Here is a 23,494-nt window from a genome sequence, read left to right as displayed (position 1 = left end):
GTGCCTGGATGAAAAATCATGGAATGAATTTATATTCCCTAAGCACCGTTGCTTCACACCAGAGTCCTATTAAAATGAGGATGAGCATTGTAATTTATCTTCCACATTTTCTGGGTTTGGATAATAGGACATTATTCTTAACAGCTTCTCAGGCTATTAAGCCAAATAACTGGGTGTTTGTTCTTTGGTTTATGAAACATGAGAAATATGTCTGAGACTTTCATTTTTCAGTTGTTATGCAACTAACTGGGGAGGCTGACAATAAAAGATGTTAGAAAGTATATTCAAGGGACACCCTGAATGGCTCCTAGCAGAAATACAACTAAAATCACACAGGAAAAGGATGGTAAGATAATATTCAAGAGCTTCCTCCTCCTGATTCTTTCCCAGTCTTGCTGAGGGACTGGAAATAGCACCTTAACATGTGGGGGGACCCACTGGCCCCTGCAGGTGCAGGAATGAGAAGAGAAATGCAGAGAACCAGCTCCCAGGCAGGGAAAATGCAAGAGCAGAGCCGTCCCTAGAGAGAGCGCTACCTTACCTGCCGGGAACAGCCCTTCTCTGTGTTCGCCTGCCCAATGGTTATCTTCCGCAGAAATCGGTCATTGGTATCCACAACTGAAAGAGAAGAGAACAGAGGATCAACAAGTAGGAACTGGCTGTCCAGTGTGTATCTGGAGTGGTTCTGGATGTTGGGGAGGCAGTGGAGAAGAAACATGGTTTGACTTCTTGGAAGGACACAGCAAGGGGTCAAAGAAACTAGCGATCACCCAGCTTAAGGAAATAAAGGAGGGGATATGAGAGCCTGTGTTGGGCGGGGGTCAGGGGTGGCATGCCATTTTTACCAGGCAGTAAGGAAAAGCATTTCTGAAGCAGCGTCCCTTTTTTTTTTCCAGAATGAAGCATGAGGCCCAAGAAGAAGACAATTAAGTCCCTCTAAAGGTAAACTCCTGAAGGATTTAAGTCCTGGGTGTTCCACTCGAAGGACTGATGCTGAAGCTGAAACTCCAATAGTCTGGCCACCTCATGCAAAGAGTTGACTCAATGGAAAAGACCCTGATGCTGGGAGGGATTGGGGGCAGGAGGAGGAGGGGACGACAGAGGATGAGATGGCTGGATGACATCACCGACTCGATGGGCATGAGTTTGAGTAAACTCCGTGAGTTTGTGATGGACAGGGAGGCCTGGCGTGCTGTGATTCATGGGGTTGCAAAGAGTTGGACACGACTGAGCGACGGAACTGAACTGATCTGAACTGAAAAGGTAAACACTACATGACCATATGACCCACCACTTCCAACAGAACTGGAAGCAGGTATTGCACACCCATGATCATAGCAGTATTTATTCACAACAGTCAAGAAGTGTCCACTGACAGATGAATGAATGAACCAATTTTATCCATTAAATTATTTGATCCAGTTTTATCCATTCATACCATGAGGTACAGATGCAGTATAGATGGATAATGGAAAGCTACACAGTCATAAAATGAGTGAACATTTGATACATCATGCTACCACATGGATGAACATGGAAAATATCATGAAAAATGAAATAAACCGGATACAGTATGATTCCACTTGTACAGGGCTCTTAGAACAGGCAAATTATTTATAGAGACAGAACAGAATGGTGATGAACAGGGGCTGAGGGGAGGTGGGGAGTTATTATTTAGGAAACAAATTTTTGTTGAGGATGATAAAAAGATTTTGGGTATAGTTAGTGTTGATGGTATAGCTATATATTGTACACTTAATGCCATGAATACCACACTTATGAGTAATTAAAATGATAATGTTATATTTTACCACCAGAAAAAAAAACAAACCCTCCAAAATAAATAAAGTAGAATTTAGGGGGAGAAGTCAATGATGGTGAGAGTAGGTATCAATTCTCTTTACACTTTTCACTGGCTTGTCTGAATGGCACTGATTCACACTTTGTTTTGTGAAAACCAAATGTGCAATGCCAGGAATCAAAGACAGAAGGACACAGACTTCACTAATAATTCATATGGCATCAAAAAGCAGGCGGTCCACACTGACAACTTAGATCCAACTTACTAAATGTTTAATACGGCGCTGACAAAAATGGTGATGGGAATCGCATATCTGGGGACTAATATCATCTGTGGGATAAACAGTGTGAACGTTTTCTTTCATACACAAAGCATGAGCAGACCTGCTCACATTGTCTGCCTCCCTTGTTCCCTGACTTGTTACGTGTCGGCTCTTTCTCTATATACAGTCCTCCTCTCTCTCACACATTCACACATATACTCATTACCACACACCCATACGGACATCCAAGCAACACTCATCAAGCACAAGGAAATCTCTCTATGACTTTAAGGCACAGAGTCCTATACCAAGAAAGGAATGCCTCTCCATATTGCCATTAGCTAATACTTATTCCCAAGGCCAATGGTGCAGAACCATATAAAGTAAAAGGATTTCCTACTCTCATGCAAAGCATACACAACGTGATCTTTTTTTATTGGAAATTCAGCTGGATTTATTTAGCAAAGAGAACACAAATAAGCCAAGAAAAGAAAAGAAAAAGAAAAAAAAAACAAGTTAACAAGATCAGCTATAATCAGTGGGACTCAGAAACCCCCGTGTGTTTGGCACGGCCCTAGCAGAGCAGGACGTCTCACGGTCCATCAAGCTTTTGATGTCTGTGGAAAGACACCAGCGAAATGACAGTGATACCTAAGACAAGAAATGTGAAGATTAAATTCTGATACATAAGAAAGATGCATACTAGAAAGTAATGCTTTGGTGTTTAGTCGCTAAGTCAAGTCGTGTCTGACTCTTTTTGTGAACCCATGGACTGTAGCCCACCAGGCTCCTCTGTCCAGGGGATTTCCCAGACAAGAATACTGGAGTGGGTTGCCATTTCCTTCTCCAAGGGATCTTCCCAAACTAGGGACTGAACCCGTATCTCCTGCTTGGCAGGTGTGTTCTTTACCACTGAGCCATCTGGAAAGCAGAAAGTAACACTAGTAATACAGAAATCCTTGACTCTGAGCGATAGAGCTAAAGATAGAGTGAAAAACACATTTATTCATTTCTCTGATGGAAGGCACTTGCTGGCCAAGGGGAGAGATGGAGGGTGCAGGGAGGTGTGGAGAGGTGAAGAGCTCCTGCGGAGAGAAGAGATCTGTCTTTTCACTCTTTGCCCTAGACAGTCCCTTGAGGACTACCCACTGCTGTGTCCTGAGGCTCACTAACAACCAGCTATGGTTCAGGCACTGGGTGGTACAAGGTAAGACATCAGGGGCAGGTCCATTATTTTGGATTCAGCAGGAGAACGGTACTGATTCCCTGCAAAGCTGCAGGGCAGTGCTGGGAACCAGTAATTGGATGTCAGTTCCCTGGAGACTGAGGCTTTGGGCCCTTTGTCTAACAGCCCTTGAGCCCCTGGAGGACCCAATGCTCAGAAAGGCAGGGGCCCACATCCCTTGAAGAACAATAAAATGACCCAATGTCCACTGTCTCTTCTGCTTATATCATGTGTTTCTTTAACAGCCTATCAGCTCCCAGTTCCTCCCTGTCACCAGGCATTATGAGGCCTTCAAGCTTCTGATAGGAAGCATAGGATAAAACCACCAACAGTTGGATTTCTCATATAGGATGAAAGAAAAGAAGTGACCACTAAATGTGCAACATCCATATAGTGTGAGAGGAGGTTTTTAGCCCCATGTGGTTCCTGAATGTCTCCTTTCTAGTTATCAAATTATAAAACACCTAATCTCATCATAAAGGTTATACTCTTTTAAGCTCTAAGTCCAACTACTAAATGACCTCAATCTATGTGATGGAAGAGTCCTTTTTCTTATACTAATTCATGGGAGGAAGAGCCAAATTAGCTGTCAAATGTCATTCCGATTTCCTTGGACCCAGGCGGCAATGACATTTTTATCACTTTAGTGCCCTAAACAATAATGCAATTCTAACACTTATTGGGACTAATTTTTTAACATCATTTCCATGAGAAATGATTCACAACCACGGTACAAATCAGTCTTTTCATGCTTCTCAGGGAGAAAGAACAAGGACACAGCCCCATTTCTGATGGCTGTTTCTTGTGGCTGGAGCCACAATGCAGATGTGGAAGACTGCCCCTTGTGTAAGATTTCTTTTTAGCATATCCCCTTGCTAGGTTTCAAATACACTGATTTCCACCTGCATAATTTTTCACTTATAAGTACACCTCCAATACGTTTTAAGGAATAAAATGAATTCACAAATACCTCAAAAAAGTTGACTATGCCTTTTGAATACAATGGTGTTGGAATAATTAATCCTTCCAGTAGATTCCCAATAAAATGCTAAACATATTCACACCAGGAATTAAAAATGATGATGGTGGGACTTCCCTGGCAGTCCAGTGGTTAAGCTGTGTGATTCCACTGCAGGGATTGTGGGTTCAATCCCTAGTTGGGCAACTAAGATCCCATGTGCCCCACGGGGCAGTCAAAAAGATAAAATAAAAATGATGTTGGTCTATTCAATAATAAACATATGATTAAGTAGGTTGTAGTTCATTCACAGAAGACTTCTGGAACCATTTAAAATGACCATAACAGTCACTAACAAAACAGAACATGATATAAAAGATATCTTATTATGATATAAATGAAACTAGTAGGATACAAATTTTTATAGCTCTAATTATACACAAAACATAGGTGCACAGAAAAACTATGAATAGTAGTTTTATTAGCACAGTAAGACGTTCCTGATTTTTTTTAGACAGTACTAAAATCTGTATAATGTTACTACTTTGATAATTTAAAAATACATTTAGAACTTTCTAAAGAGATTTTACTCTCTGTTAGGAGTCTGGGAGACACAGACACATAGAAAAAGTACCTCCTACGACTATTACCATAATGACCATCTGGATGGTGCTTCAGGGTTTGGAAAGTACTCTCATGTCCCACTAGAGCCGCCCAAGGGAAAGGCTGCTATTGTGACTCATTTACAGACAAGGAAAGCGAGTAACTCACTTGTCCAGAGTTACACGGCTCATAAATGACAGAGGCAAGACGGGTTCTCTGGTCCTAGCTTTTTCATCTCACTAAATTTGTAGTGAACAGGTTGAATGGATTCCCAGGAGTTGAACCTCATGCAGGTGGGGTGGTCCTGAGCTGTGTCTGGGAAGGCAAAATGGAAGATGGGGTGGGATGGGCCAGAGGGGGTCAGGGCGGAGGGAAGAGGCAAACAGGAAGCAAAGGTGTGTATGCGGGGCAGTGGTCCTGAAGGCCAGGCTGTGGGGTGGAGCATCAACCACCCCGGATGGAGGCTCTCAGAAAGGGACATCTCCCCCATTACTATGAAATCACCGAGTTATGGGGAGGAGGTGGGGGGTGGTGGGGGGGCGGGGATTGGAAATGGAAATAAGAAAATCTATTAAAAGGTAACTGCAATAAATCAGGCATCTACTCATAATTAAATAAAAAAAAAGTGACATACAGCAAATTCCTGTTGGCTATCTATTTTACATATGGTAATATAAGTTTCCATGTTACTCTCTCCACACATCTCACCCTCTCCTGCTGTATGTCTTAGGAAACTCAAACAGGGGCTTTGTATCAACCTAGAGGGGTGGGATGGGGGAGATGGAAGGGAGGTTCAAAAAGGAGAGGATATATATATACCCGTGGCTGATGCATGTTAAGATCTGACAGAAAATAACAAAATTCTATAAAGCAATTATCCTTCAATTAAAAAATAAATAAAAAAAAAAGTGCGTAGAAATGGAGGAAGGTAGTGAGGGGAGCTCTGAGAACAACAAAGGAAGGATCGGGATACACACTATCTGACTCCTCTATAGGTTTTATCCAGCGCTGTTTCCACATGCCTGGAAGTATATATTATCGACTCCATTTCCATTTGCCAGAACAGGCATGTTCTTTGCTCAGGGTCACGCAGTTAAGTTAGTGGCCGGAGAGACATCCACTCAAGGCTCCTGACTCCACATTCAGTGCCTTCCTGCCCACTCCACCCACATCCCACCCTTGCAGACAGCAGGGTGGGGTGGCAGTGGTGAGGGGATGTCACAGCAAAGAGGGAAACAGGGAGGCTAGGGCCAAAGTCCCTTCATGCCACATTTCAAGTGTTAGAGATGATTCTCATCAGTGGCTGGAAGCATTATACTCAGAGAAAAAAATTCCTCACTGAAAACAGAAATTTCTGAGAGGCTCAGACGTGGCTGGTAAGGGAAGAGAAAGGAAGAAATTAAAATTAGGGTGCCGGGTAGAGAGGCAGTGGGAGCCACAGACAGTCCCCTCACTAACAGAAGACAAGAGCTCAGAAAAGAGACAGGAAGAAAGGACTTTTCCTGGGAAATCTGGAAGAGGCGGGGTGATTGGGATGAGCCAAGGGCACAGTTATTTCTCTCAACTAGGAGACGAGGATGAGAAAGGCTGGTAAAACAACAGTGACTAAGTTAATGGAGCGATTGTGCAGTGCAAGCTGGGAAGACAGTGGAAGAAATACAATCGTGCGTTTGTGAAATCAACCGAGCGAGGCCAGCTAGAGGACGTGTTACTCTCCCCATCCTGCCACCAGCACCCACCTCTCTGCCACGTGATGGTGGAGGGGTCGATGTCAAGACGGGCAAATTTCCTCATTTCCTCTTCCGTCAATGCACTCGGATCAGTCTTATTTATTCCCAGTTTCTAGTGGTTAAGAAGAACAAAGCAAGATGTAATCAAATTGTCTCTACTTTAATTCCTCAGTAACTAGGACAACCTTTTTAAAAACTAAGCTGAACTTCCAGTAAATTGCAGGTTAGGCCAATTCATAAATAAATGTCAAAATCCAAACATGCCCTAAATGGAAGACATGGATATTTGTAATTGTTATTGTTGTTTAGTCGCTCAGTCATGTCCGATTCTCTGTGACCCCGTGGACTGCAGCACACCAGGCTTCCCTGTCCTTCACCATCTCCCAGAGTTTGCTCAAACAGGTGGTGGTGCAGGTGACAATATACAAAGAACAAGTGTCGTGTGGCCTGTCGTGACCTCAGGTTATGCGGTCACCTCATGTTGTGCTCAGAAGGGGCATAAACTATCCATCTAATTGATGCTTGAGTTCATTAATTCTTCTTTTCTGATACAAATCCCAATAATTTAAGTTTTATGTCTATGTTTTCAAGTCATTTCTATTTCCATTAGAAAAAGAATTAAAACTTTCAATGCATCTCTTTCTACAAAGGAAACATTTTAAGAAAATGCTTTTTGATAATATATAAGAGTGTCTGCCACATGCCAGCCACCTTGGTAAGTTAAGGAGAAATACTGGGAGCTTAGTCCTGACAGCAGAATTTAATCTCTAACCAGAAAGATAGGTTCCAGGCTGAAAAACATTTTGACTTTCGCTTAAGGAACACAGTCTAAGACTGCATGTCTTTTTATTATTTATTGTGATAAGCCTTTCTTAGGGCTTCCCTGGCGGCTCAGTGCTAAGAACCTGCCTGCCAATGCAGGAGATGCAGGTTTGATCCCTGGGTCAGGAAGATCCCCTGAAGAAGCAAATGAAAACTCACTCAGGTATTCTTGCCTGGGAAATCCCATGGACAGAGCAGCCTGGTGGGCTACAGTCTACGGGTTTGCAAGAGTCTGACACAACTTAGCCACTAGACAACAACATAGTATAAGAAAAGAATGTGGGAAACAGAAACTATATAAATGCTGGAGTTGCTGAGGATAGTATATTGTGTATTCTCAACAAATTGAACTTGGTTTAGTAAGAAGCCAGGGAATAAATTTTTTAAACCAATTCCACCAATTAATGGTTGTAAATTAAAGTTATTTTTTTCATTTCTGAAAAAAAGTAAGGGGAAAATCCATGTGATTCGTGGGATGTTAAGTAGCAAATAGCACCAGAAAATGGCAAAATGGATAAGAATTAAGAGCACATCCACAAATACAATCTTAGTATCTTGCTGCAATAAAAAATGAAATAGATGAATTTTCAAAGGCTTCCCTAGAAAGTAAAAACATGTTATGGAAGAGACTCTTGGCCATCCTCATTTGTTGGTTGACAAGATTTCTCAGCAAAGTGGTCCTCTCATTTTATAGATGAAGAAGCTGACATCTACAAGAGAGAACTAATTTTTTCACAGTTTTTTGGTGCAGAATCCAGGACTCAGGCATCTAGTTCCATGTAATCTCTGCTACACCATTCTGCCTTTTTTAAGAGTTTAATATATACATATATATATGTATTTTATATATATATGTATAAAGTATCTGAAAACCAAAACTCAAATCAAGTTCAAGATTTCTGGTTTCAATTTTTTGATTTGTTTCCAGGGTATTTTTTTGTTAAAGAACCATTAACTGAAAACTTACTTTCAGCCGAGCAAGTTGAATTTTTGAAAATTCTCGAACACCATTCACTGAAGGAACCAGTCGATTATATAGGGCCTAAAGACACAAAACAAAAACAAAACTCACACAAGTTTAAGGGCCAACCATGAATGTGGACAATTTACAGAATATGACAAAGTTCATTACATTTATAACCAAACTGTTTGGATTAGAGACTCTATTAAAATTCTTGGCTAAAGTAAACAATTTAGACTTAAGTTCTGTCATTTTAATAAATCTGAACTAGATCTGAAATAATGCACGTTGTAAAGAGCTTGCATGAAAACATATTTCTTGATCTACAGCCTTTTAACTATCAAATTAAAATTTATCTCTATAGCTGCCTTCAGCTTCAAGAACTCACTAGGGACTGGGTTTAATTGGAGGAAGACAGGACTTTTGTGAAATATGCCAAAAATTCCCTCTTTTATCCACATCCTATGTCTATGAGGAACTAGCATTTATGAAGGATTAGCATCTGGTAGCATGTCCCCCGGATAAGGCAATGGCACCCTACTCCAGTACTCTTGCCTGGAGAATCCCATGGCCGGAGGAGCCTGGTGGGCTGCAGTCCATGAGGCCGCTGGGAGTCGGACACGACTGAGCGACTTCGCTTTCACTTTTCACTTTCATGCATTAGAGAAGGAAATGGCAAGCCACTCCAGTGTTCTTGCCTGGAGAATCTCAGGGACGGGGGAGCCTGTGTCCCATGCGTGAGCTACATCTCAGACTGCACACCCTAGTCCAAAACGGAGGTCTGACACGTTTACCAAGGCGTTGAGACTAGCTGCCTCTAACATGGGAATCTTAAAAAGAATCTCTCCAATCCCCTTAGTACAGACCAGAGATTATACCTATGGGCAAAACCAAGAAAACTTGTCTACCAGTTACCTTTAAAATTAAAGGTTCATCTCAAAGATTATTTGGCTTAAAAAGTACAACTAGCAGAATTCTCCCATTAACTTGGCAGTTGTCAGAAACTCATTTGAGAATCTGTCTGAAGTAGAGGTCCTCTCCTTGAGAAGTAAGGACACATAACTAATTCACAAAATTTTGAATAGGATTTCAGACAACTTGGAGAATCCAAAAGTTTTTCCACGAACTCCTTAATCCAGGACTCCCAGGGTAAGATGCCCAAAATGGCCAATAAGGGGCCTGTCTCACCTTATCTGTTTGAGTGTTTTCATGCAAAATCCTTGCGTCGATAGCAGCGGCCAGCAAATTATTGGCAGCAGTGATGGCGTGGATGTCCCCGGTAAGGTGAAGGTTGAACTAGAAAATGAAATGAAAACATCTAACTTGCTTCAAACAACCATCCGCAGTAATGAAGACTTTCTGAATAAACAAAATAATATGCTAATTACACACCTCTAAAATGGTTAGGTATGTTTTACAAAGCCTACATCAGAAAAACCAATGTCAGGGTCTTCCCCTTGACAACAAAGAACACGTGCACAGACTTATTATTGGAAATCGTTCCTTTTTCAGGTTAAGAGGGAAACAATTCTGGTGGAGTTAATGATTGGTTTCCTTATTTTGGTTTTCTTTTCTCATGTACTTTTATGTACTGTTTTATAATTAGGAAAATAGTATCATATCAAATGTACTTGACAATATGGCAGGGAATAAAACACACAGTAGAAACAGAAAAATACAAAATGTGACAGCTGAAGAAACAGAAAAAAATGTATCACCATCACAACTCCATATTTCTGTTATTTTTCTTCTAATCTTAGGTGCACACATGATTATTACATGTAGAATTAGCATATTTGTAATTTGTTAACTTCTTTCTTTAAAAATATATTGTAGAGATCAATATAAAAAGATATTTGAAAATAACCCACATATTTTCAAGTGCAATGTGACATTTAAAAAGAGAGATCTTTGACTTAGCCATTGAAAGCGTCAATAAAGTCAGAAGATTGAAAAAATACAGGAGGTGATGGAAGAGAAGAAAGCTTTTAAATGAGAAATTAGTATTAATATGAGAAATTGATATCAAAGATACTTTAAAAATCCCATGTATTTGGAGATGAAATGTACATTTTTAAATAACGGGTGTATCTAAGAAGACATAACAAGGGAAATTAGAAAATATGTGTCATAGTAGAAAAATGAAAAGAAAATTTATAAAAAGTTGTTGCATGCAGCTATAGCTGCTCAATGCAATTAAATATGATCTGGAATCTTGAATGAGGTATGAAAATAAATAATGGACCCTGGCATTAAATTTTGTGAAATTTGAACAAAATCTGTATTTTAGTTAATAATACTGTATCACATGTTAGTTCCCTGATTTTTTTTTTTACAATACAGTATTTCTCTATGTTGATAAGAGAACCTCTGTATGATTTCAATACCTTCAGACCATGAAATTTTTGCACCTGCTGTTATGTCCCTGGATATGTTCCAGTGACTCCTAATTTACAGTCTATGGGAACTTGAATAAAATTTGTATCCTACTGTTGTGTGAAAATTGTATAAATCTTAATTACATTGAATTGGCTTATATTGCTTTTCAGGTCTACTATATCCTTCTACTTCTCTGTATATTCATTCTATTAATTTTTTAATTTTTGAGAGTTTGATATTAAAACTCCAACTAAAAACCTTAATTTGTCTACTTAAAAAATAATTGTACTACATCATAGAACTATATGTAACTTTGTTCTATTTTTTCCAAGTCTCCTGTAAATGTGCTATCATATTTTCATAATTTAAAAAATAAAGAAGCAAAGAAAAAGAAATATTGTGTAATAATCTTGTTTGTGTATGGCTACTTGTTCATAGGGGCTGTATAGTCATGCATACGTAACAACATCTTTTATTTAAGTTGCTTCCAGATTTTCACTTTTGTAAAGAAGCAATCATTTTAAAACACATACAAGTAGCTTTTTAAAATAGGAATTAATTTCTGAACAAGCAATATAGGCACTCCAGCAGGCACTCTGCTCAGAGCTGAGGATGGATAGATGGAGAAGACACTGGAGGTCCTCGAATTCAAGAACAAACTGCCGGCGTTTCACCTACTCAGCTATCATAAGATAGCCCTAACTATTTTATGCCTCCATTTGGCATCGGCAGGTGATGTCACATGACAACGCAACACCAAGGCTATTTCCATCCTTGACAGCAAAATCCTGAGCTGCTCCCCAGGCCACATTCTTTATGCTGCATCTCCAACCTGGCCCCGGCTCTGAAGATGCCTGGCTTGTGAATCTTACTCATGCCCCTGCAAATGTGGGGCCCAGGGCTCTCCTCAGCAAAGCCTCGGACGATTTGTTCTCACTCCCATATTTAAAGATATTTAAAGATCTCCATGGGTTAAAAAAAAACAAAAAACTATTCCTTGAACAAAGGGATTCCCAGGCGGCTCAGTGGTAAAGAATCCACCTGTCCGTGTAGGAGATGCAGGAGATATGAGTTTGATCCCTGGGTTGGAAAGATCCCCGGAGGAGGAAATGGCAATCCCCTTTGGTATTCTTGCCTGGGAAATCCCATGGAGAGAGGAGCCTGGCGGGCAGGCTATAAGCCATGGGGTTGCAAGGAATCAGACTCGACTAAGTGACTAAGCACAGACAGACAGGTTTTGTCCTTCAACAAAACTAACACATATTTCCTAGCGCTAGGCATGCTCGGCTAAGTGCTCAGGGCTGTGGGCTACAACTCCCCAAGGTCGGTGGGACCACAGGTAGGTAAACGCGGAGAAGGAAGAGATGCGTTGGATGAATGGAGTAGAAGCTGGATGTGTGAGCTAGGCAGGGACAGCAGGAAAGGAAGGGGAAAATCTTCCAGACTTTGAACCAAAAGACAAGAGAGCAGGAATCCAAGTAGCTTGACAGGGTAGAGAGAGAGCGTGGTGTGTGGGAAGTTGAGACAGTGGGTGGCTGGGGAGATGGCAGGAATGTAGGCACATGGGGACCGGCTGTGTTGTGCTGGACAGAGAATGGTGGAGTCCCTGTTGAGACAAACACAACAGGAAAGTAACCTGCTCAGACACGGGTTGAGGAAGGTTTCTTAGGACCTGACCCAAGAGACTGATGCAAAGAGTGGAACTGATGGGACCTGGTCATGGGTTAGATCCATGGGACCAGCAAGAGTTACGCAGGGTGGAAGAAAGTGATTTTGGAGAAAAAAGAATTGACACCATTGCCACTTTTGGGTCGTTCTTCCTTGTAACTATGGTCATCCCTCCATGGGAAATTGGTTTCAGGACTCCCGCAGATACCAAAAGCCAGACCCTCAAAGTCCCTTATGTCCAATAGGGTAGTATTTGTATACAAACATACACATACCCTCCAGTATAATCTAAATCGTCACTAGACTACTTATCATAAATACCCAATACCAAGTAAATGTTATGGAAATAGCTGCCAGTGTGCATTAAATTGAAGTTTTGCTTTTTGGAATTTCTGGAAAAAGATTTTTTTTCTGAGTGTTTTCAAGCTGCAACTGTTAAAAACCATGGATATGGAACCTGGGGATACAGACGGCCGGCTGGATTTGATTCCGAGGTCTCAATCCACAGAGGTGAAGAGTCCAGCCTTCGCAAATTTAGCAGAATAACAGATGGAGGACAACCCTGCATCCTCTCATCCAGAACCCTGAGGTGGGTTTCGGGACTCAGAATTTTTTGGAATGCAGAAAGGTAGTGTGACGTACAGAATCTATTTCTAAAACATTCCAAGCAAGGTCCAGGTCAGCATCCATTAATCAAAAACAGTATTTCTGCAGAAAAATATATGAATATTTACAACAAGCAGCATAGACAAAATCCACAAGAAGCTCCTAACAGTAAATGTCAGGTTCTGCCCCCAAATGAGTCATGCAAACATTTCTGGTTTTCAGATCCTTTAGGACTTTGGGTTGGAGGATAAAGTACTATGGGTCTATAAGGTTCCAGGAGGGAAAAACAGACACATAAGACACATCTCTTTGAAATCTTACCTCCTCCATAGGGATGACCTGGGCGTATCCACCACCTGCAGCTCCTCCTAAACAACAGAGCAGGTAGCATTTGAGATGAGTCGCCAAGTATAGCTACACAAGAGCCCCAGAGAAACCGTCCCCCAAACCCAACAGGGAAGCATGTATCCCCAAGATGTAAGAAGTACAGGCAGTGAGCAACATTACTGGTATGGCAAAGGAGAACAGAAACGGGAGACGTTCACCCCACATCCCACTCTGTAACTGAAGGACTCCGGTCTCTTTGTAGAGGGTAAGCATAATATGGGCTTCCCTGGTAGTTGAGCTGGTAAAGAATTCACCTGCAATGCAGGAGACCCTGGTTCAATTCCTGGGTCGGGAAGACCCCCTGGAGAAAGGATAGGCTACCCACTCAAATCTTCTGGGGCTTCCCTTGTGGCTCAAACAGTAAAGAATATGCCTGCAATGCAGGAGACCTGAGTTCGATCCTTGGGCTGGGAAGATCCCCTGGAGGAGGGCATGGAAACCCACTCCCGTATTCTTGCTTGGAGAATCCCCATGAAGGGAAGTCTGGTGGGCTACAGTCCATGGGATCACAAAGAGTCGGATACCACTGAGCGACTAAGCACACAGCACACACAAGCATAACATAGCAAATGCTGTTGCACCAAACATGGGATTATTTCATGAATGATTAGATGTGGCTATGCTTTATCTAAAATGCACATGTGGTCTAGACAATCCTATTTGCAAAGCAGAAACAGAAACACACAGAGAACAAATATGTGGATACTAAGGGGCGGTAAAGGGGGGTGGGATGAATTTGGGGATTGGCATTGACACATATACACTATTGATACTATGTAGAAAATAGATGTTAGTTTTCTAACTGAGAACAGACTGTACACCTCCGGGAACTCTACTCAATGCTCTGTGGTCATCCCAACAGGGAGGGGATATATGTAAATATATGGCTGATTCATTTTGCTATATAGTAGAAACTAGCATAGTATTATAAAGCAACTACACTTCAATAAGAATTTTTAAAAAAAATTTTTAAATAAAATGGACATGAATTTAAGTACCAAAAAATGTTTCCTAAATAAAATCTACCTGATAAACAGATTTACAGATTATAGACTCTATCAGTTTATTTTAGTTAATAGTATATACGATTTGTCATAATGCTTATCCTTCAAAATAGTAAAGTTATCACATTAAAAAGACTTCTCTTTCCTAAAACAATACCTTCTGCGTCCATTATTATCTTAGTTTACCTTATTTTTATATCCTATTTGGTCCTCACAACAAATTGGCAAGCCTAGTACTATATGCCTTTTACAATTGTGGCTCAGAGAGGTTATGACTGGCTAAAGGTCACACAGTGGTAAGAAAGATAGCCACAAATAAAACCCCAGCCTTCTTGTCCAAGTCTAGTGTTCACTGGACTACATAATATATGACATTCTAAGAGTACTTAAAGTTAGGAGTTATTAATACTTGTAACAGCAATAGAAATATAATACTGCTAAAAACCACAAAGTACTGAGAACAAGAACTGCGGCAATGAATGCTGTTACAAAGTGAGCTGAAGAATGATTCATGATAAACCGATGAAAAAAGACGAGTGAACATGAAGGAGCCAGATCTCAGCACACCCACAGCCACAGAGGAATTTCATCTCATGTCCCAGTCCACAGTCAGCTTCCAGAGCCCCTGCGGCCCCACACGGCAGCTCTGATGAGATGAGGCTTGGGGCCGACCTAGGGGTCTCTAACTGTTTCGATGGAAACACCTCTACCTTGGCAGGGATGATAAAACAACGGTATGAACGGCAGCATTTTAAAACCACTCAGCAGAGAAGGAACTGTGAAATGGAGGGCTTCTGCTCAAAGCTGGAATCCTGAGCAAAAGCTGGATGGATCATTGTCTGAGTGAAGGAAGGGGATGGGTTTCCTGGGGACCTCCACTCAGACCTCCGCCTGCAGCTCTCTCGGCGGGAGGCCCAAGTCCAGGAGACCTCCACCTACTGAGTGCAGGGTGGTGCGCTGGGGAGCGGGGTGTGCTTGTAGGGACGAAATGGACCAGTTCCACATTTGCTGGTGATGAATTTTGCTCTGAAAAGTATTTGTTGTTGCTGCTGTTCAGTCGCTTGGTCATGTCTGACTCATTGAGACCCCATGGACTGTGGCACGCCAGGCTTCCCGGTCCTTCACTGTCTCCCAGAGTTTGCCCCAACTCGTGTCCACTGAGTCAATGATGCCATCCCACCAGCTCATCCTCTGTCCCCTCCTTTTCCTTCTCCCCTCAATCCTTCCCAGTATCCGGGTCTTTTCCAATGTATATACTAGCTGTTAAATAAATTACCTTTAACTCCGAAAGTCGGTCCTTGAGAAGGCTGCCTGAGACAGGCAAAGGAATTGACGTTCAGATGCGCAGTCAATGCCTGTACAAGCCCAATTGTAACTGTACTTTTTCCTTCTCCAAGAGGCGTGGGTGTGATCCTGATTTGGGGAAAAAACACTAACTTTAATAATGTTTTCTAGACAACTTATGCAAAATCAATCTATGGTACAAGAACCAATCGAAGGAGACCAGTAGAGACGAGGCCACGCCAAAATCCCCGAATCACTCAACTTCCTGGGACCTTTGTGGTTCATTTACATCACAAAGTCCACACTTAAAAGTCAAGATACAGATACACCCCTATCAAGAGAGCCAATTAAGAAAAGTTATTTAGCAGTAGTGCCAATAACATTATCAACTTCAGGAAATGGCATAAACATCTATCAAAGTGATTTAATAATTAAGCTGATGTCATTTCTTGCTGATGAATAATTTGGCATTTGTTCTTCCAGGGCCATTTACTGAGGGTGTTATGTGGGCACCGAGCCTAAGTCAATGGTCCATACACGGTGACGTGTGGCCAGACTTGTCCATTAGATGGGACTCTAATGTCCCCACTCATCTATCTCCTTCTTGCCATCAATGTCCGTGGCTTTTCTAGTTATGTTTGAACACAAACCAGGCTGGAGGCTCATTACCTCCAGGGTGGCCCATTCATTTCATGATAACTTTTACAGTTAGACAAGTTCTTTGTCCTAAAGCAGGGATGTTAGCATTCCCGTAGCCTCCTACAGACCCCCTTAGCTGACTCCCTTCCCATACAACAACCCCTCAAATATTTAGAAGGAATAAGTCCACAGCCCCTAAACACACTAAGGAGGTCACCTATGCTCTGGGGGCTCACCATTGTGTACACACCCTAAAAAGCCAAGCATCACACGTTCACAGTAGAAGGAACAGGACAGATGAGTATTACATCCCCAAGAAAAGACCCATGAAATTGTTCCTCAGCATACTCTAATCAGTGCTACAAGTTTTTAAAACTTCTTTGGGCTTACAGTTTAGTCTTCTATGAGTTAGAGTGTATGAGCCAAATTGTCTAGGACACTCAAACACAGCAAAACTGATGACAGAGTTTTCTGACCTGCAAAATGCAGCGATGTGACCCCAAAGAAGCAACACAACTATCTCAGACCACCACGGCTATACAATCACTCTTTCAGCAAATATATCTTGACTAGCACTAAGCCCAGGTTATTAGACCCTGGGGACACAATGATAACCATGTTGGACTCCACTGCTGACCTCACAGAGCTTAAAGACAATGGGAGATAGTAGTAGTGTAGGGTTAGACGCTCAGTCATCTCTGACTGTTTGCGAACACACAAACTGTAGCCCGCTAGACTCCTCTGTCTGTGGGATTCTCCAGGCAAGAATACTCGAGTGAGTTGCCATTCCCTTCTCCAGAGGATTTTACCCAACCCAGGGATCAAACCTGGTTCTCCTGCATTGCAGGCAGATTCTTTACTGTCTGAGCTAGCAGGAAGCCACACAGCCGATGGGAGATATGGAGAGCTAAACCGGCATTTACAATGAGTCGGAGAAATGCTGAGACAGGGGAAATGGCAGTAAGACTGTATCTTGAGAGTATGCAGAAGGATGATCTAATTAGATTTGGGACATCAAGAAGACTTCCTGGAGGAAGTGACATCTGAGACCTGACAAATGAATAAGCATTAGCCAGATAAAAGTGAGAGTCAGTTTGGGGTAATTCATATCCTAAGTCCTGTGCTTTATATTTACTGGGTTAATTTTTATCTTCCTTTGATAAATGAGGACACCAAGGCACAGCAATTTTAAGCAACCTGCTCAAGGCCACCTGGATTAATAAACCAGGAAATTAAATCCAGGCAAATGGTCTGATGTCACTAGGTTCTCTCTATGGATGGAAGTTCTTATGGACAATGAGTCATATAAAGCATAGGAATGGGGATGACCACTCAGTGAGAGTTAACAAAGGACAAAAGGGATAAAGACAGAATTGTTAAGAACACTGTCTCTAAGGGGAGAGTTGGAAGAAAAGAGCAAAAGGAAATTAAGAATGAGAGGGAAGCCTTGACAGGAGACACAGCTGGGACAGGGGGACCAAGGAAGTGGCCACAGCCTCAAAGGTGGTCCAGTGATAATCAGTCACAGATTTAGCGACAGCATAGCTAGTGAGCCCACCAGAACGCTGCTTGGAGAATCACAGCTCCAGCCAAAAGCCACAGGCGTCATGACCTTCAAGAAAATGCAGGTCACACGTAGGGTGGGTTAAGTACTGTAGTGGCCTTTACGGCCTGCAAAGGAATACGGGCTTTACTTGAATACAGGCTTGACTTAAATATGTCACAAGAAGGATTATATTTTCATCCCCAAGGATCACTCACATCGCTGCTGGAGAGAGCCAAAAGCAGACACGCCCAGTGATGACCTCCCAAAAGCTTCAGCTAACCATCCAACTCTTAATTAGAAACATAGGACTGCTTCGCGTTCTGCCAACTAATACAATTCAGGAAAACCAGAAAGTAGGAAGTATTTATGGAGAGCGATCAAAAGAGGGTTAGAATAAAAATTTTATTTTGCCTCATTCCTACATTTGGCATCAAAATTTGGCTTAATTGTTGTCTCACGATCTTTAGCTCAGGTTCCCAATGATTCAGTTGACTTAGGAAAGAACAAGCGCCATGTTAACCTAATTTCCTTTTCTGTAAGAACTTCATGGAGATGGAACTGTGGCTTTGCTTCATTATCTTCTTCATCTCCTCCCGGAGAGTCACCTGCTCCCTCCCACAGGAACCATTTCATGTTTATTCTCTAACTTTTCTGAGAGCATTATTACTGTAAGTGTGCTGAAGTGAAGGACTATTTCTATTGCGTTTCTGTCACACGTCCAAGTACAGATGAGCAAAACACGTTAGGAAAAGAAATGACACCTTTCCTAAGACACACTGTTATTCATTGTCAACTACAGGTAAACAATGAACTAAAGTACTCTGTGACAATTTGTTGTTGTTGTTTAGTCGCTAAGTCATGCCCGAATCTGCGATCCCATGGACCATAGTCCACCAGGCTCCTTTGTCCATGGGATTTCCCAGGCAAGAATACTGGAGTGGGTTGCCGTTTCCTTCTCAAGGGGAATCTTTCTGACCCAGGAATCAAACTGCGTCTTCTGCTTGGCAGGCAGAGTCTTTTTGCCACTGAGCCACCTGAAAAGTCCTCGTGACATTTTGGACTCATACTAAAAGAAGCTTACCATTTACTCTAAGGTCAAAGAGATTGCTTATGCAGAAAGAAGTCATAAAATTGATCCGTTTCTTGAGATCTAGAATCCTGTTGGACAGTATTATTGCCATTAGCCATGGGTTGAACCGTGAACTCCAAAGTTCTTTGCTTAAAGAGTTGAATACGTAATGCTCATCCCAGGCATCTGCAGGATTTGGAAGGTTTTTTTCAAAACCTTTTTAAACCTAATGATAAAAATGGGTAATCGTGGTTCACTCGGTTGTGTTTCCCATCACAACTGACTGAGGCCAACAGTTCAAAGTCCCTGGTTGCTTCTAAATATTTTGTTCTGCTCTGCAAGTCATGTGAACAGAAGAAAAACTCACAGATCTTTAAATACTTACCCAAAGCAGAAAACTGAAACTTTAGAAAAGTCAATCGAGTAATTTTTACACTGACCAAAATTGTTTGAAGCATTAAAAGATAAATAAAATCAAATCAGGTATTTAGCACTCTAGAGGGGAAAAATAGTGATGTGAATAGTTAAGTTTTCTTTAATGTGAAATTCAGCGTATTCACGGATTTGACACGCTCAGTCCACGCAATTCAGAGAAATTCTAAAAATTTCTGTATGGAAATCAGTGAAGGACGGATGGAGGCCCATACACTCTCAACGCCTTGCAGCTGCACTCCGAGTCAAGTTCTCAAACAAATTCCTTTTCATTAGTGTAACTGGGAAAATATGTAAAACTCAAGAGCCCCTAAGATTCTTTTGGCATCTTTCCGTGAACAATTCCCAATACTTTTCATTTTGTCAGGCAGAGCAAATAAAGTGATGTGTAGGTGTAAATACCATGCGAAGTGTAGCTGATGAAATACAGATGATTCTGACGGAATAAGAAATACTAAAGTTTGAAGGATAGCTTTTAAAAACGAATTAATCTGTTTTGCATTTGGGTTATTAATAGTAGAAGATTTTTTTTAATCCCACGGTTTTATATTTTAATCCCACTGTTGATATATTTAAGTCACATCTGTACATGAATTCAAATGTACAATAGCAAATATTTGTTATTTAGGTCTATTGAAAAATTACTTGGGAATTTGAATTTTTATACAACATGAGAAAAGACTTACAGTATTCAGGGATAAAAGCAGGACACAAAACAGTATTTATGACATGATTTCAATGTGTAAAAAAGGATAGAAGCAGAGATAAAATTCTGGAAGAAAATATAAATATTTTGAATACTTCTGAGTAATAAGAGATTGTCTTCTCCTTTTAACTTTTCTTTATGCTAAATTTTTAGTCAATGGAACAAAGTAATTTTCAGATTAAAAAAAATACCTTTCAGGAAAAGGAAAAAAACTCTCCATTTAATGGATGGGTAATTGATATTTCTAAAGAAGCTGCAACCACGTGTAGAATGGCTTGATAATGTCACTTTTCCATCACTGACCTGGCCAAAATGAAAGATGATTTTATTTCAAATGAAGTTTTCATTTTAGACTACAAATAAAATGACTGTCTTGCTGTTTTAAACTGATTTCTAACATGCAGCTATTAAAAGATTAGATAACAAAGGCAGTTTACACACTTAAGAAGATATCCCTTGTTGAGTTGGTGAAGGGAGTTTATTCCTTCCTGTCTTATAGAATGCAGTGAGGTATTTATTTTCTAAAAACCACCAAACTCTGTGACAGATGCATATATACATCTCAAAGTCCTACATTCGTGGCTTACTTTTTCAATGCAGATGAAAGAAATACAATTTGGATTTTCGTTCCTTCATAGGTCTGTAAGGGAATTTATAGCACCGTTTTAGAAAAACAACTGTTGATCTCTTGGGGTTAAACCTCTACTTGAGAATTCAGGTTTAATTTTCACTTCCATGTACAACATACAGCCAGTCTTCTTCAGTCTTCTTCAGCTCACACAAAGGCCAGCAGAGCCAGGGCAGAACCATGCCCTATTGGGTATGGGCCAACATGTAGTGACAATCCTAGACGGCCAGGCAGGTGGGCACTCTCCAGCATGTGGCTGGAGGCCAGGCCTTGATGGTATGACTTCAGGTTAGGAATCTGATAATGATACCATCAGAGATTTTGTTTCAGAAATACCAATACTGTGCTCCCAGTGAAGGGCAGGGTCTCCTCTAGATTTGTGCTTTTACTTCCAATACTGACAATCTCAAAATAGAGCCACTCCATGTGGAAAATGCCTGCCTGATTCCTCCTTCATCAACTGAGACCACATCCTCCTGAGTTTTCCTAATCCCTCCGCTCTTAAGCGGGGTGAGAAAACAAGCAAACCTGCTTACCAAGAGCACTTAAAGCCTGGGAGAAGGGATGACAAATATGTGGATAAGATGCTCAATTTGCTTTGGAAGTTCTTCATGTCCTACATGTCTAATAGCACTTCCTGAGTGGCTCAGTTGGTAAAGAATATGCCAGCAATGCAGGATACCCAGGTTCAATCCCTGAGTTGGGAAGATCCCCTGAAGAAGGAAATGACAACCCACTCCAGTATTCTTGCCTGGAGAATTCCATGGAAGAGGCTATAGTCCATGGGATCTCAGAGTTGAACACGACTGTGCGACTTTCACTTTTCATGTCTAAGAGTTAATGAATTCACTGTAAACAAACTCTTATCAAGTACACTTCCAGAAAAGCAATGATGCCTAGATATTTACTCCAAAATCTTGGACCCAGGAGTTCCCCCAAGTCAGCTGGCTCCTTCCACAGATCTGCTCCAGAGGGTGCTTCCGATGGGGCCAACATCTGCTCTCGAAGAGGCTTCCTGAAGCTCAGTTATGGGGACATTAGTGTTGGGGTTCCTAGGTTGGAGAGGATCCCACTAGGATTGGGAATCTAGCTGTCATGAGTCTGGAGGACTGAGAGAGGTTTAACTCACAGAATTGAGGAGCTGCAGCAAGGTATGAATTCCTTAAAAACACAGTCACAGAATGACTCTAGCCCTCCATCCCTTTAAGAAAACAATAACCAAAGAAGACTGAGACGAGGACAAGGAGGTGGGAGAGTAAAGGAGGAAGAGGAAGAACTGTAAAGAAATCACTATACCATTAACAAAGTGATACTAAGGATGCTATCTTGCTTTATTTGTACTTTTATCTCTATTTGCAGGAATGAAAAATTGAGTTCATCTCTAGGGATTTCTTCCCTAAGAACATCATTGGATAAAAGTACAAAGATGCACGCTCATGATTGTTAATTTCAGCACGATTTATAATGGCCAAAAATGGGAAACAATTTAAGACCCCGTCAACAGACAACTGGTTAAATAAATTAGGGGACATCTCTATGATATTTTCAGACCGTTTTTTCTGCCTCAACACACTCAAAGAATTAGAAACATGCTGTATTATCAGTGGCTGAGCCACAGATGTGCTTCTCAATGCTGGGAAGATTGTAAAATGGACCCCACCCTCATGCCAGGTATTTTTACCACCATTACCACCACTCCCAGTCCCGTCCCCCAGCATACTGAAGAACCTGGATGTGAGCGGTAGCATGTCATGCAGTCATGCAAAATGATAACATAGCTCTACGCTGACTCACATGGAGATAGGTATACAACATACTGTTAATAATCTGCTTGCTTACAGAACGGCGTGTGCAGCAGGACTGCATTTATGACGGACTGCATCTGTGTCAAGATGGTCTCAAATGTGAACAGCTGTCTATACTTTGTTTATAACTTTCTGTATTTTTCAAATTTTACAAGTATGCATGATTTTTATAACCAGAAAAAGAGAGCACTTACATGAATAATTAGATATGTAAAAAACAACTCAACGATGAGTCAAGTCCAGTTATAAAAGAAACGTCTCTTCCTGTTAATAAATAAGGTTTTGTGCCCCAAGCCTTGGCCTATATATCATTAGTAAGTCAATGCAATGACATTTCAAGACAACAAAGGAATTTATATGGTCTCCTGATGTTCCCTCGGGTCACATTAAATAAATATTTGAAATCGCTTGTTTTCTATCATTCTTCAGCTGGTGAATGTATTTTTTTTTTTTTTTTAAAGAGGCAAAATAAAGCCAATGCTTCTTCACAAGAAAACTATGCATTTGCCTTTTATAAAATGAGTGACATAAATGTAAACAACCCAACATTAATTTTGAAATGCAAGAAAGAGAAATGAGTTTTTATAATGCAAAATCATAAATATTAAGGTTACTAACTGAAAAGTCTGACATCTCACACAAGTATCTGTTAATTTTCTAATGTTATTTCTAAGGAGAACCCAAAAAAGCATAATGTTCAGCTCAAAATATTTTTACTTTCAATCCTTACTTTGATTTTAATCATGAAAAGCAAAATGAAAAATTCAAGGCGGAACCAGGGTGATCAAAACACAATATGAGAAATAGAAAGCCAAGCCCTGGATTAGGAACTCGTTACACTTTACATTCTGTGGAGGGGACTCATTTGGTTTGCACTGAAAATAAAAACTTATCCCACATCAGATGAAGGAGTACTAAGTGAAATGGACAAAATAATGTCAAAGTTGGAGAAGAGGATGGATTGGAGGGGTGTGGCGAT

General features: G+C 41.0%; 1 protein-coding gene across 4 annotated transcripts in view; it reads right to left on the bottom strand.

Annotated features, from left to right (window-relative positions):
- The window catches only part of MTHFD1L (methylenetetrahydrofolate dehydrogenase (NADP+ dependent) 1 like), a 173,803-nt gene that overhangs the window by 111,134 nt on the left and 39,175 nt on the right, over positions 1–23,494 (bottom strand). For all 4 annotated transcript variants that reach the window (XM_061130466.1, XM_061130467.1, XM_061130468.1 and 1 more), the window contains exons 12-17: positions 15,683–15,819; positions 13,337–13,383; positions 9,551–9,658; positions 8,369–8,443; positions 6,589–6,691; positions 542–618 (exon numbers count right to left, since the gene is read on the bottom strand). In XM_061130466.1, coding sequence (XP_060986449.1) covers positions 542–618; positions 6,589–6,691; positions 8,369–8,443; positions 9,551–9,658; positions 13,337–13,383; positions 15,683–15,819 — 547 coding nt within the window. The remainder of the gene's footprint in view (positions 1–541; positions 619–6,588; positions 6,692–8,368; positions 8,444–9,550; positions 9,659–13,336; positions 13,384–15,682; positions 15,820–23,494) is intronic.

This window comes from Dama dama, chromosome 26 (assembly GCF_033118175.1).
Source record: "Dama dama isolate Ldn47 chromosome 26, ASM3311817v1, whole genome shotgun sequence".
NCBI lineage: Eukaryota > Metazoa > Chordata > Mammalia > Artiodactyla > Cervidae > Dama > Dama dama.
The sequence above is the reverse complement of the archived record's forward strand: the minus strand, read 5'-3'. Positions and strand labels throughout refer to the sequence as shown.